Below are 15529 nucleotides of genomic sequence, written 5' to 3'. Positions count from 1 at the left end.
GGTGACCCCTCACTATAGTTTTGATTTGTATTTCCCTAATAATTAGTGATGCTGAGCATCTTTTCATGTGTTTGTTGGCCATCTGTATGTCTTCTTTGGAGAATGTCTATTTAGGTCTTCTGCCCATTTTTTTATTGGATTGGTTGTTTTTTTAATATTGAGCTACATGAACCATTTGTGTATTTTGGAGATTAATCCTTTTTCAGTTGTTTCATTTGCAAATATTTTCTCCCATTCTGAGGGTTGTCTTTTCATCTTGTTTGCTGTGCAAAAGTTTTAAGTTTAATTAGACCCCATTAGTTTATTTTTTATTACTCTAGGAGGTGAGTCAAAAAAGATCCTGCTGCGATTTATGTCAGAGAGTGTTCTGCTTGTTTTCCTCCAAGAGTTTTATAGTGTCTGGCCTGACATTCAGGTCTTTAATTCATTTTGAGTTTATTTTTGTGTATGGTGTTAGGCTGTAATTTTATTCTTTTACACATAGCTATCCAGTTTTCCCAGCACCAATCATAGCCTCCTCTGTTATAGATTAGGTGACCATAGGTGTGTGGGTTTACCTCTGGGTGTTCTATCCTGTTCCTTTGGTCTACATTTCTGTTTTGTTTCTTTTTGTGCCAGTACCATACTCTCTCTCTTTCTTGCTTTTTTTCTTTTTTAAAAAATTCCCTAAAGCAGTAATTGACAAGGATCTTGGGATTATGGGGTTACCATGATTCAGTACGACACTTTCTTGATTACTATAGCTTTGTCGAATAGTCTTTTTTTAAAAAATTAATTAATTTTAATTGGAAGCTAATTACTTTATTGTAGTGGTTTTTGCCATACATTGACATGAATCAGCCATGGGTGTACATGTGTTCCCCATCCTGAACACCCCTCCCACTTCCCTCCCATTACATCTCTCAGGGTCATCCCAGTGCACCAGCCCTGAGCACCCTGCCTCATGCATCGAACCTGGACTGGCGATTTGTTTCACATATGATAATAGACATGTTTCAGTGCTATTCTCTCAAATCATCCCACCCTCACCTTCTCCCACAGAGTCCAAAAGACTGTTCTATACATCTGTGTCTCGAATAGTCTTAAGGTCAGACAGCCTGCTTTCCCCAGCTCCATTTTTCTTTCTCACGATTGCTTTGGCTATTTGGGGTCTTTTGTTTTTCCATACAAATTGTAAAATTTTTTGTTCTAGTTATGTGAAAAATGCCGTTGGTGATTTGATAGTGATTGCATTGACTCTGTGGATCACTTTGGGTAGTATAATCATTTTCACAATATTGATTCATCCAATTCATGGTATCTCTCTCTATCTATGTTGTGTTTGATTTCTTTCATCAGCATCTTATAGTTTTCTGTGTACACAGGTCTTTTGCCTCCTGAGGTAGGTTTATTCCTAGATATTTTATTCTTTTTGTTGCAGTGGTAAATAGAATTGTTTCCTTAATTTCTCTTTCTGATCATTTGTTCTTGGTGTATAGGAATGCAAGAGATTTCTGTATATTGGTTAGAAAAAGGAATCCTCCTGCACTGTTGATGGGAATGTAAATTGATACAGCCACTAAGAAGAAGAGTATGGAGGTTCCTTAAAAAACTAAAAATAGAACTACCATGTGACCCAGCCATCCCATTACTGGATGTGTACTCAGAGGAAACCATAATCAAAAAAGACACATGTACCCCATTGTTCATTGCAGCACTATTACAATAGCCAGAATATGGGAAGCAACCTAAATGCCCATCAACAGATAAATGGATAAAGAAGATATGGTAGGGACTTCCCTGGAGATCCTGTGGTTGAGAGTCTGCCTGCCATGCCAACGCAGGGGACATGGGTTTGGTCCCTGGTTGGAGAGGATTCCACATGCCATGGAGCAGCTAAACCCATGTGCCACAACTACTGAGCCCGCTCTCTAGCGCCCTCGAGCGACAATCGCTGAAGCCTGTGTGCTGCTGCTGCTGCTGCTGCTAAGTCACTTCAGTCGTGTCCGGCTCTGTGTGACCCCATAGACGGCAGCCCACCAGGCTCCCCCATCCCTGGGATTCTCCAGGCAAGAACAGTGGAGTGGGTTGCCATTTCCTTCTCCAATGTGTGAAAGTGAAAAGTGAAAGTGAAGTCGCTCAGTCATGTCTGACTCGTAGTGACCCCATGGACTGCAGCCTACCAGGATCCTCCATCCATGGGATTTTCTAGGCAGGAGTACTGGAGTGGCTTGCCATTGCTTTCTCCGGCCTTCTCCGACTACCAGTTGCCCTCTGCTGAATCCCAAACACCTAAAGCCTGTGCTGTGCAACAAGAGAAGCAGCGCAATGAAAAGCATGAGGGTAGCCCCTGTTCTCAACTAAAGAAAGCCTGAATGCAGCAACGAAGACCCAGTGCAGCCAAAAATAAATAATAAATCAATAAATAAAATTTAGTTATAAAAACGATGTAGTACATATATACAATGGAATATTACTCCATTGTTTGGGACATTTGTAGAAACGTGGATAAACCTAGAAACTGTCAGTGAAGTAAGTCAGAAAAATATTGTATATCAATGCATATATGGAATCTAGAAAACTGGTATAGATGATATTATTTGCAAAACAGGAATAGAGACACAGACATAGAGAACAAATGTGTGAACACGGGAGGGGAAGGGGAAAATGCTTCAGAGAAGAATGCAAGTCACAGTACATGGTATATGCTTCTATATCTATAAAGTTCAAGAGTAATGAACATCAAATGCATTTTAGGCATACATGGTCAATGGTTAAACTACATAGGAAAGCACATATATGATTATCATTGAAGTCAGGTGCATGTTAATTAACCCGTTATTGAAGAAGTCACATGGAGGTCAGTGAAGGCACTAGAGAAACTGTTTCTTAACCAAAGTGGTAGCTACATGGGTATTTGCTTTCTAATCATAATCTGAGTTACACTTGTGTATTGTTTGACTTCTCTGTGGCTGCACTGGATCTTTGTTGCTTCTGTAGTTTCGGTTAAGGTGGGCTATGCTAGGTTGCGGTGCACGAGCTTCTCGTTGCAGGGGCTTCTCTTGTTGAGGAACACAGGCTCTAGGCCTGTGGGCTCAGTACTTGTGGCACACAGGCTTAGTTGCACCACGACATATGGAATCTTCCCAGACCAGGGATCGTACCCATGTCCCCTACATTGGAAGGCAGATTCCTAACCACAGTACCACCAGGGAAATCTGACACTAATGTATTTTAAACAATTCTATATGAAGGATCTATTTCCAAGTTTTAAAAAAAGAAAATTTTAAAAAGCACTCAGGAGACTTCTAGATCCTGCTGCTGCTGCTGCTGCTGCGTCACTTCAGTCGTGTCCGACTCTGTGTGACCCCATAGACAGAAGCCCACCAGGGTCCCCCGTCCCCGGGATTCTCCAGGCAAGAACACTGGAGTGGGTTGCCATTTCCTTCTCCAATGTGTGAAAGTGAAAAGAGAAAGTGAAGTCGCTCAGTCGTATCCGACCCCTAGCGACCCCACGGACTGCAGCCAACAAGGCTCCTCCATCCATGGGATTTTCTAGGCAAGAGTACTGGAGTGGCTCGCCATTGCCTTCTCCCACTAGATCCTAGAGATATGTTTTTAAATAGATATGCGAAAGCACTTACATGAAAAAAAAAACTATGTATTTGCATCTACATACATATCTATAGTGTAATATATATTCATTATAGAAAATCTATATAATACAGAGAAAACCAAAAATCATTCATAATCCCACCACTTTTGACATTTTGAAATAACCACCCTTGACATTTTGATTTATTCCTTGCAGTTTCTACAGTCTGTTGGTGACTTTTCTCTTTTTTTTTCTGAAGCAAAATTGGGAACATATCATATATGCTGTTTTGAAAGTTTTTTTCTCTTACCGTATCATGAACATTTCCCCATACTTTGACACTTTGAGATATTAATTTGCTATTGAAATCAGCCACAGGCTTCAGGATCACCCCATGCAATTAGTTCCCCAAGGAAAAATGTTCTGCTTTTTTGATGCTGTCAGCCCCCTAAGCTGTAAAAAATACGAACCAGCATGCAGAGAAAATGTGAAAATTATCTGCTCCTTGTTAGAATTTTATTTCTAGAGTTCTAGTAAAATCAGAACAGGGAATATGCTCATGCAAATAAAACCTTTAGAATTTAGATCAGAGAATAATGACAGTTCTTCCTATAAAAGTGAAAACTCAGCTCTTAGATAAAGAATGCTAAAACTCTGATCAATAGGCTAATAATGCCCTTTGACAAGGAATTCTTCTCTAAAGTTTTGTCATAAAAAAGTATTTTCATGCTCAGGACAAGCTGGGGAGCATAGATATTTTTAGAACCTTTCTTTTCACTATTTTTAACTTATAAAAACTCAAGATCTTCCTTGTGTGGAATGACATGAAAGTTCTTTTTTTGTTTGTTTCTTTGGTTAAATATCATAACTGTTTCTTGATGTTTATGAACATTAGCACTAAGAGAATTTAGATACATTTAGATAATTTTCTTAATGGTTTTCCCACAACCCTCCAACTAAGCAGTGAGACAACCTTTAGTAAAGATATAGGATCCATTCCAAACAAAGTTGATCTGGAGGTGTTGTGGTATACAATATTTACCTTATTAAATGGTTTCTTTATATTTCTATTTTTTATAGCCAGCATGTTTTTCATGCTCAAGTATTATTATAAACATCTAGAGTTCATTAAAAAAAAGGGTACAGTTATATTTAAGGATATGTCAATAATTTTAACTTTAGTTTTTCTAGCCACATTGCTCCTAAATATTTAGCAGTAAAAGTTAGCTAGCTACAGTATTGTTAGTATTGTTAATATAACATTAAGGGGAAAAAAAGATTTTTGAAGTTTATTTAAGAGTAAATGGTTATTGAAAAAACTTTTATTCAATGTATTGAATAAAAATACATTGTACACATAAGACTTATATAAATGTTGTAAACCAGTCTGAAAAAATAGCAAGCTCGTCTCAGCTTTTTCTATGAAATGATGAAATCATTGTATTTGAGTTTTTACAAGTGATATCCTTATCAGTTTGTTAGATTTTCTGAGTGTTCAAGTCTACTACATATATTAAGCAAAGTGTGAGAGAGATTTTTCTTCCTTCCTTTTCACAATTAAGAACACCTGTATGGGGAGTACTTAGGGATAAAGCAGATGGGCTTTGTGCTTTTTATGTTTGTATTAGGTTGGTGCAAAAGTAATTGCAGTTTTTTGCATTGTAAATTTGCCTTTGATATTGGAACGCATTCTTAAACAAATGTGGTTATGCTATACATAATTTTAATGCACATTTCTCATTTTATGGTTTTTTTTTTTGCTATTGACTTATTACTTGCTGTTTATTTTACACTTATTTTAGATTAGGGACATGATGTTAGACAAAAAGCAAATTTGAGCAGTTTTCTTATTTGAGTTCAAAATGAGTCATAAAGCATTGGAGACAACTCGCAACATCAACAACACATTGGGCCTAGAAACTACTAACAAATGTACAGTGCAGTGGTGGTTCAAGAAGTTTTGCAAAGGCGACGAGAGCCTTGAAGACGAGCATAGTGGTTGGCCATTGGCAGGTGACAACAACTAACTGAGGGCAGTCATTGAAGCTGATCCTCTTACTACTACACAAGAAGTCACCATTGGCCATTCTATGGTCATTCAGCATTTGAAGTAAATTGGAAAGGTGAAAAAGCTCTATAAGTGCATGCCTCATGAGCTGACCAAAAATAAAAAAAATAGTCATTTTGAAGTGTCTTCTTATTCTCCGTGACAACAACGAAACCATTTCTTGATCAGATTGTGATGAAAGTGGATTTTATATGACAACTGGTGACAACCAGCTCAGTGGTTGGATTGAGAAGAAGCCCCAAAGCACTTCCCAAAGCGAAACTTGCATCATGAAAAGGCATGGTCACTGTTTGGTGGTCTGCTGCCAGTCTGATCCATTATAGCTTTCTGAATCCTAGTGAAACCATTACATCTGAAGAGTAAGCTCAGGAAATCAGTGAGATACACTGAAAACTGTAATGCCTGCAGCCAGCATTGGTCAACAGAAAGGGCCCATTTCTTCTCCACAACAATACCTCACCACCCATCACATAACCCATGCTTCAAAAGTTGAATGAATTAGGCTAGGAAGTTTTGCCTCATCCGCCATATTCACCTGGCCTCTCACCAACTGACTACCACTTCTTCAAGCATCTTGATAACTTTTTGCAGGGAGAATGGTTCCACAACCAAAAGGATACAGAAAATGCTTTCCAAGAGTTCACTGAATCCCAAAGCACAGATTTTTACACTACAGGAATAAGCAAAGTTATTTCTCATTGGCAAAAATGTGTTGATTGTAATGGTACCTATTTTGATTAATAAAGATGTGTTTGAGCCTAGTTATGACAAAGGTCCGTCTAGTCAAGGCTATAGTTTTTCCAGTGGTCATGTATGGATGTGAGAGTTGGACTATGAAAAAAGCTGATCGCCAAAGAATTGATGCTTTTGAACTGTGGTGTTGGAGAAGACTCTTGAGAGTCCCTTGGACTGCAAGGAGATCCAGCCAGTCCATTCTAGAGGAGATCAGTCCTGGGTGTTCATTGGAAGGACTGGTGCTAAAGTTGAAACTCCAATACTTTGGCCACCTCATGCGAAGAGATGACTCACTGGAAAAGACTCTGATGCTGGGAGGGATTGGGAGCAGGAGGAGAAGGGGATGACAGAGAATAAGATGGCTGGATGGCATCACCGACTCGATGGACATGAGTTTGAGTGAACTCCGGGAGTTGGTGATGGACAGGGAGGCCTGGCATGCTGTGATTCATGGGGTCGCAAAGAGTTGGACATAACTGAGCGACTGAACTGAACTGATGATAATTTAAAATTCACAGGTTAAAGAATCAATATTGTGAAATGACTATACTGCCAAACACAGTTACAGATTCAATGTGATCCCTATCAAATTACCAATGGCATTTTTCACAGAACTAGAACAAAAAATTTCACAATTCATATGGAAACACAAAAGACCCCAAATAGCCAAACTGGTCTTGAGAATGAAGAATGGAGCTGAAGGAATCAACCTTCCTGACTTTAGATTATACTACAAAGCTCCAGAAATCAAGACAGTATGGTACTGGCACAAAAACAGAAATAAAGACCAGTGGAAAAGAAAGAAAGAAAGTTAAGTCGCTCAGTCGTGTCTGACTCTTTGCAACCCCATGGACTGTAGCCTGCCAGGCTTCTCTGTCCATGGGATTTTCCAGGCAAGGGTACTGAAGTGGGTTGCTATTTCCCTTTCCAGGGGATCTTCCTGACCCAGGAATCGAACCCGAGTTTCCCTCATTGCAGGCAGATGCTTTACCCTCTGAGCCACCAGGGAAGCCCTAAAGACCAATGGAACAAGATAGAAAGCCCAGAAATAAACCATGCACCTATGGATACCTTATTTTTGGTAAAGGAGCCAAGAATATACAATGGGGCAAAGACAGCCTCTTCAATAAGTGGTGCTGGGAAAACTGGACAGCTACATGTGAAAGAATGAATTTGGAACACTTCCTAACACCATACACAAAGATAAATTCAAAATGGATTAAAAACCTACATTTAAGACCAGAAACTATAATATTCTTAGAGGAAAACATAAGCACAACACTTAGTGACATAAAGCAAGATTCTCTATGACCCACCTCCTGCTGCTGCTAAGTCACTTCAGTCGTGTCCGACTCTGTGCGACTCCACAGATGGCAGCCCACCAGGCTCCCTCATCCCTGGGATTCTCCAGGCAAGAATACTGGAGTGGGTTGCCATTGCCTTCTCCGGACCCACCTCCTAGGGTAGCGGAAATAAAAACAAAAGTAAACAAGTGGGACCTGATTAAGCTTAAAAGCTTTTGCACAGCAAAAGAAACTATAAGCAAGGTGAAAAGACAACCCTCAGAATGGGAGAAAATAATAGCAAATGAAACAACTGACAAAGGATTAATTTCCAAAATATACAAACAGCTCATACAACTTAATGCCAGAAAAACAATTAACCCAATCCAAAAGTGGGAAAAAGACCAAAGAAGACATACAGATGGCTAACAAACACATGAAAAGATGCTCAACATTGCTCATTGTTAAAGAAATGCAAATCAAAACCACAGTGGGATATCACCTCATACCGGTCAGAACGGCCATCATCAAAAAGCCTACAAACAATCAGTGCTGGAGAGGGTGTGGAGGAAAGGGAGTGCTCTTGCACTGTTGTTGGGAATGTCAATTGATGACGGTATGGAGAGTCCTTAAAAAACTAGGAATAAAACCACCATATGACCTGACCCAGCAATCCTGCTCCTAGGCATATACCCTGAGGAAACCAAAATGGAAAGAGACACATGTATCCCATTGTTCACTGCAGCACTATTTACAATAGCTAGAACATGGAAGCAACCTAGATGTCCATCGACAGATGAATGGATAAAGAAGTTGTGGTACATATACACAATGGAATATTACTCAGCCATAAAAAGGAATGCATTTGAGTCAGTTCCAGTGAGGTGGATGAACCTAGAACCTATTATACAGAGTGAAGTGAGTCAGAAAGAGAAAGATAAATATTGTATTCTAACACATATATACGCACCTAGAAGAATGGTACTGAAGAACTTATTTACAGGGCAGCAATGGAGAAACAGATGGAGAGAGTAGACTTATGGACATGGGGAGAGGGGAGGAGAGGGTGAGATGTGTGGAAAGAGCAACATGGAAACTTACATTAACATGTGTAAAATAGATAGCCAAAGGGAATTTGCTGTATGGCTCAGGAAACTCAAACAGGGGTTCTGTATCAACCTAGAGGATGGGATGGGGAGGGAGATGGGAGGGAGGTTCAAAAGGGAGGGGATATATGTATACCTATGGCTGATTCATGTTAAGGTTTGACAAAAAACAACAAAATTCTGTAAAGCAATTATTCTTCAATAGAAAAATTAATTAAAAAGAAAAAGCAAACAAAAATTCACGGGTCAAAACTGTAGTTATGTTTGCACCAACCTAATAAATGATGTTGAATGTGAAAAATAGGTAAGTAATATAGAAGTAGTCTTATGTAGCTGAATTTTGATGTGTTGCCTCTTTATGCCTTATTCAAAAACTTAATGTAAAACTACTTGAAGTTCATAGGTTTTCAGATTTGTCATGAAATAAAATCATCACAGTGAAATCAATATAAAAAAATAAAAATATCACTGTTCTTTACAGTAGAATTGGTAGAGAAAGTTTGTTTCATCATTTATATATTTTCCATCTCCAGTGATTTTTCTTTATTTATAATAAGATATTGCCAGTCATTTAGTCATTAGGAATTACCTATGTTATTTCCAGACAGATGTTATATTTTTCTAATTAAGTAGTAGTTTATGCTTTAAAGACTAATTTAAAATAAAATGATAGTGTCATACAAATTTGATTCTTTCAACCCCATAATCTTTGCTTTAATTTTATTTTGTAATCATAATACAGGTTTTCTCAGTTTTAGCACTATGGACGTTTGGGCAGATAATTATTTGATGTGGGGAGCCCTCCTGTGCTTTGAAGGATGTTTAGCAACATTTCTGACCTCAACAGACAAGACTCCAATCACACTTTGTGGTTCTAGACCCTGCCAGGTATCCTTGGGAGGCAAAACTGACTCTAGTTGAGAATCATGCCATAGTGTATTCTCTGAAATTCTTATCATGACTTTCAGGAGCATCATTTGGAATAAAGCAGTGTACCACTAGTGAAAAGTGAAAATGAAAGTCACTCAGTCGTGTCTAACTCTTTGTGACCCTGTGGACTATACAGTCCATGGAATTCTCTAGGCCAGAATACTAGAGTGGGTAGCCATTCCCTTCTCAAGGGAATCTTCCCAACCCAGGGATCGAACCCAGGTCTCCCGCATTGCAGGCAGGCGGATTCTTTACCAGCTAAGCCACCAGGGAAGTAGCTAGGCCCAAATTCAGGAGAACAAATTTTGCTTCTGGGCAGTATTTTGGATAGTTCAGCATCAATAAAAAGGTCATAAACAGTAACTATATTTTTTCATCAAAGTCTAGATTGTCTAGGTAATTGGTATAGAACAGACCACTTAGAACATTTTAGTGAGAAATAAAATTAGTCAGTAGCTACAGATGTCATTTATGGCTGTTTTTCTTCAATCTTTATTTTAAAATGTGAGGCAACAGGATCTGCAGAAATTAAAGGACACATGAAAGCCCTTATACTAGTTTGTGTTATCCTCAAATCACAGTAATTTCAATGACATACTAGAGTAAAAATGTGTTTCACTCCTTTTGTCATTTGTATATAACAGGTGATGCCCACTGCCCTGCTGGGAACATCATCAATCTAACTTCCTCTCCCGAAATTTTGGCATTCAGTATCATGACAAACACACAATGGGCAAGCCAGTTTACAGGATATTTTTTCATTTAAACATATGCCAGAGGAAAAAAAATTTAATGTAGCTCTTTGAGAGAAAAACAAAATGACTTCAAATTTTATTAAATTGGCTGTGCGGGAGGGAGAAATATACAGGTTTTTGCTGCCAACATCTTTTAAGCTTAATATACATTTGATAGCTAATAGAAATTGTTGATGGAGACTCCAAAGGTAGTTGATATTACTAGACTTCTTGAAGTGGGTGTCAAGGAGAAGGTAAGACAGAACCAAGTTCTGAACTAGCAGAGAATCTACTTACCATGTCTGCAGTCGTTTCCTTTACTCTGTGACTTCTAACTGCTGCAGAGCAAGGCAAAAAAAAAGGAAAAAGAAAATATTATTTTACAGTGTAAGGTCTTCCTTGATTTTTTACTAAATGAATTGAGATTAATCTTGTTTTAAAACCCCGTCTCAATGTTAGTATAAGATTGAACTCACATAAGTGGTTGACTGTAACTTTATGGCCACTAAAAGATTTCAAACTGCATTCATGCCTCTTTGTACACATAATGAAAAATGGGCAAATAATGAAGATTGATGTTTCCTTGAGTCTGCTCTGTTTACTTCTGCTGTCTGCTCTTCTACAGTGCTGTCTCTGATTGTACATAGTTTAATGATATCTAGGATTATAAAGTTGTTGCCCATAAATAGCTTGTAAATAGCTCTCCTAAAATAAAATGGTTTCAATAATTGTATTCAGTAACTTCTGATTGCTGAAACTTGGTTGCCTCTGATAGTGCACTGTTATAATAATAGGTGCAAACTATGTCATATATATTACATGGGAGTGGGTGGGGGGATGTGTGTGTGGCTATGTGTATAGTATAGACTTAATTCTTCACTTGTGATACATCCCTAAATGTAGAATTTGCTAGATGAAAATTTTTAGAGTTTTTGATGTATATGGCTAACTGTTCTTTCAGAAATGCCCGTGACAACATACCTACCACCATCACAGGAGTGAGTACAAATCTCCTACTGACTTCATTTCTTACCCTGAGCCCTCTGGCTGCTCTCTCTTAGTCTAATGATGAAAACTCCGGTCACATCCCATTTTATCTTTCAGCTTTGTTTACAGTGATTTTTGTCACAACTTTAAAGTTTTTACATATTCAATGTCTTCTTTTAGAGGTTCTGTGGTATTTAGAATTTTTGTCATCTCAAAAAATATTTTTGAAAAATCCCTACATTTGTATTATATTATTTTATATTTTATATGTGTATCAGTTTCCTGTGGAATTTATTTTGATGTAAGATGTGTTTTAGGTTTTTAAATATGCTATTTACAAATGATTAACAGTTGTCTTCTCATCTTTTATTAAATAATCTTTCTCTAATGGCCACATACACACAAAAGATTGTACTTATAAAAGTAAAATCATGCCATGCTACCGTTGTCCAAGAAACCCTCTGAACTGTGTTAAGGGTACTTATCTGGTATTTAGGATTTGTTTGTCACTGTAAGTGCAAATGTTCTGAAAGTGCCTAAGGTGGCGCCAGGCACTAGAAGACAATAGATAGTTGCTGCATGAATGTGTGGGAATTGGGTATCTTGGTATGAAAGTATTCCTTATCTTACAACTTAAAAAAATGTTAAATCAGTAGAGAAAAACATGTACAAAAGAAGGCATGTAACCATCACCCAGCTTGAACAGTTCCCAACTCTCATGGCCAGTATTGTTTTAATACTTTTCCCACCTACCTTTCCCTTCCTATAGTGATTTGAAGCAAATCCCAGGTACTATTTCATTCATAAATGTTTCAGTGTCTATCTCGAAAAGATTAAGTCGTTTTTTTTTAAACATCACATTATTATGCCTAAAAAACTAAAATAATGCCTTTACAGTATCATGGTATCCTGTCAGCCTTCAAGTTTTCAATTGTCTCATAAATGTCATTTTTTTTTTTTACAGTTTTTCATTTGAATCGAGACTCAAAAAAGGTCCATGAAATGTGATTATTTAATATACAATATTTCTTAAGTATTTTTTGATTTTTGGTTTTCTCATCTCTCTCTTTTCTCCCTTGTAATTTATTTGTTGAAGAACTGGGTTATTTGTATTGCCACATTTCCCACAGCCTAGAGTTTGCTGCTTGTATCCTAATACTGTCATTTACTTAAGTGTTACTCATATGCCTCTGTCTCCTGTATTTCCTGTAAACTGGTAGTTGGAGCTAAAGGCTTAATCAGATTCAGATTCAGTTTTCTTTTTGGCAAGCCCAAAAAGAGGGCGGTGGCCTATAATGACAGCGTTACTGGCTTTTTGTTCAGGGCTTTGCAAATTGATTTTGCTGACATTTGTTGAGTATTTTCTGTGTGCCTAGCAAAGTGCTTATGTTCTGTAGGCATTATGTCACTCAATAATATTTAAGCTTTGTAATACTAGTACATATCAATTTCTGTCTGATGACTAGACCTCTTACTAGGGCCAAGTAATCTTAAATGTCTTTCAAACAAACCCGTTGGTGTATACTCATGGTCATTTATGTGATTTAATTTGGAAATCTATCTGGACTTTCTTTTTATTCATTTAGAGCTTTACAAAACTAACTTGCATTTAAGGCATTTAAAAAATATTTTAATAATAAAACTCAGAGACCTATCATTTAACTGTGAATTTGTTGTACTCAAGCTTTTTTTTTTTGGTACTGGGATTCACCTCACAAAGACCGATATCTAAACCACAAATAAAGCCAAAAGAATTCAGTATTTCTGAGTCCCTTTTTCCTCTGCACTCATTGTCTCCGCAGATGCACTTATGTCTCTTTCATCTCTTTCGGCTTTCTTTGCATGCCCACAGCGCTCACAGTATCCTACTGTTGTCCAGTGTGAGAAACTGACTTGGGGTTGTAAAAGCAAAGCTAGCTTTTCGTTGTTTGTTTGCATGTCTTTAATTTATTTTTGCTCAATTCTCCCCATGGTCCTAAATTCAGTTATTTATAAAATCAGACCATTGCAGTTCCAGACTCAAAACATAAATGTCAAATTATCTTGACCAGCTGACAGTTTTGGAGATGAAACTGTTTGATATGTAGTTTATGGAGAAAAACCACCAACTGACTGGAATCGCAGTTAGATACCAGAGCACTAGTTGCAAAGCAAGGCAAAGAGGATCCTATTGTACAGCTTTACAAACTGACACGCGGGGAGTCATTTATTCTTTATGTATATTAATCTTTCTTCTCCTTTAATAGTTGTAACTTTTTCCTCAAATTTCCAGAATATCTGTTTGGTGAAGCATTTGATTGATTGAATAAAAGGAACACAAAGCATTGGTGAATACAGCAGGGAAATAGGAATGAATGTGAAGTTTCATTTCTTACTCTGGTTGTACCTCACTGTGAGACATTAGTAGCCAAATTCTCTGTTTTTATTTCTTTAAAACACAATTATTTTTGCCATATTTATTCATAAAGAACTTCAAGATTCTTATTTGAACCAGTCTTCTGTAAGCTTGTCATAAGAGGGGATTGTGTCTCTCTTTACCTGATCTTACTGGGTGTCCAGGGTAGCATGGTCCACGTGCTTGTGCTTAATGAGTAGCTTTGGATGCTGGTGGTATTTGAAAGATTATACATTTTAAAGGGTATTTTGTTCTCTTTTTCTTGGCAAGACCAAGGAGCTTCCTTTTCTAAGACCGATGCTTTTTAGACTCAGTGAAAGTACACATTGTTCTAGGAGAACTGCCATATGAAAGCCTAGAATATATATTGAGTGCTTCCAAGAAAGGGGGAAAAGTCATGTTCTAGGACAGTGAATGCTGACTGGGTGCTGAATGATTGATTGTTATGTGCTCTTTTACTTATAGGCTCGTTTCTCATACGTGCGAATGAAATATCTTTTCTTTTCCTGGTTGGCGGTTTTTGTTGGAAGCTGGATTATATATGTGCAATACTCTACCTATACAGAACTATGCAGAGGAAAGGACTGTAAGAAAATAATAGTAAGTATTTTTTATTTTCTAGTATATGGGAAAACCTATTCTCTAATTGAAGTAGAGTTGATTTAAAATGTTGTACCAATCTCTGCTGTCCAGCGTGACTCAGTTATATACATATATACATTCTTTTATTTATATATATATATATATATATATAATTTTCCATTATGGTTTATCCCAGGTGGCTGGGTATAGTTCCCTGTGCTATATGGTAGGACCTTGTTTATCCATTCTAAGTATAATAACACATGAAAAAACTATATTAATAACATTATATTTATTGCTTATACATAGACTAAAAATTATTTTCAAAAAGTAAAAGTTAATTTGATTTTGAGTTGTGTCAAACTTCTTGCTGTTTTGATATGACCAAATTAGTAGGACTGTTCCCCACTTTGAAAAACTCTGTATTCAGAAATATGAGTAAGACAGACTAATATGAGAGTATACTTATTACAAAGAGGGATTCTTGCTTTTCAAATACACTTGAAGTTTAGTTTAATCAGATGGATTTTTAAATATTTATAGTATGAAAGTGTTATTTGCATCCATCCTTTCTGGAACATATCTTTTGAATAAATGGAGTCATTCTCGAATGCTGAAAATATGTGTAAAAAGTATATATGTGTATTTAGTATTTAATTTCTATCCTACTGGATATATCTTAGGAAAAATCACTCTAACAGAATAAGATTTCTAGTAGTAAATATTGGTTCCATAGCACTTATATTTAAAATGTTTGAGGATAATATTTAACTCCTTGTTTTCTGCTAATATCTTCTATATCAGTTCAGTTCAGTCGCTCAGTCGTGTCCGACTCTTTGCGACCCCATGAATCACAGCACGCCAGGCCTCCCTGTCCATCACCAACTCCCGGAGTTCACTCAAACTCATGTCCATCGAGTCAGTGATGCCATCCAGCCATCTCATTCTCTGTCATCCCTGTCTCCTCCCACCCCCAATCCTTCCTAGCATCAGACTCTTTTCCAGTGAGTCAACTTGACGCATGAGGTGGCCAAAGTATTGGAATTTCAGCTTTAGCATCAGTCCTTCCAATGAACACCCAGGATTGATCTCCTGTAGAATGGACTGGTTGGATCTCCTTGCAGTCCAAGGGACT

At 37.4% G+C, this 15529-nt stretch overlaps 1 protein-coding gene across 3 annotated transcripts in view; it reads left to right on the top strand.

The window, feature by feature from the left end:
• DIPK1A (divergent protein kinase domain 1A) overlaps positions 1-15529 on the top strand; it is a 126447-nt gene that overhangs the window by 74106 nt on the left and 36812 nt on the right. For all 3 annotated transcript variants that reach the window (XM_055401355.2, XM_088835503.1, XM_088835504.1), the window contains one exon: positions 14278-14412. In XM_055401355.2, coding sequence (XP_055257330.1) covers positions 14278-14412 — 135 coding nt within the window. The remainder of the gene's footprint in view (positions 1-14277; positions 14413-15529) is intronic.

The sequence above is a fragment of the Moschus berezovskii genome, chromosome 4 (genome assembly GCF_049115385.1).
Source record: "Moschus berezovskii isolate FMDL1 chromosome 4, NW_MosBer_1.0, whole genome shotgun sequence".
Lineage (NCBI taxonomy): Eukaryota > Metazoa > Chordata > Mammalia > Artiodactyla > Moschidae > Moschus > Moschus berezovskii.
The sequence above is the reverse complement of the archived record's forward strand: the minus strand, read 5'-3'. Positions and strand labels throughout refer to the sequence as shown.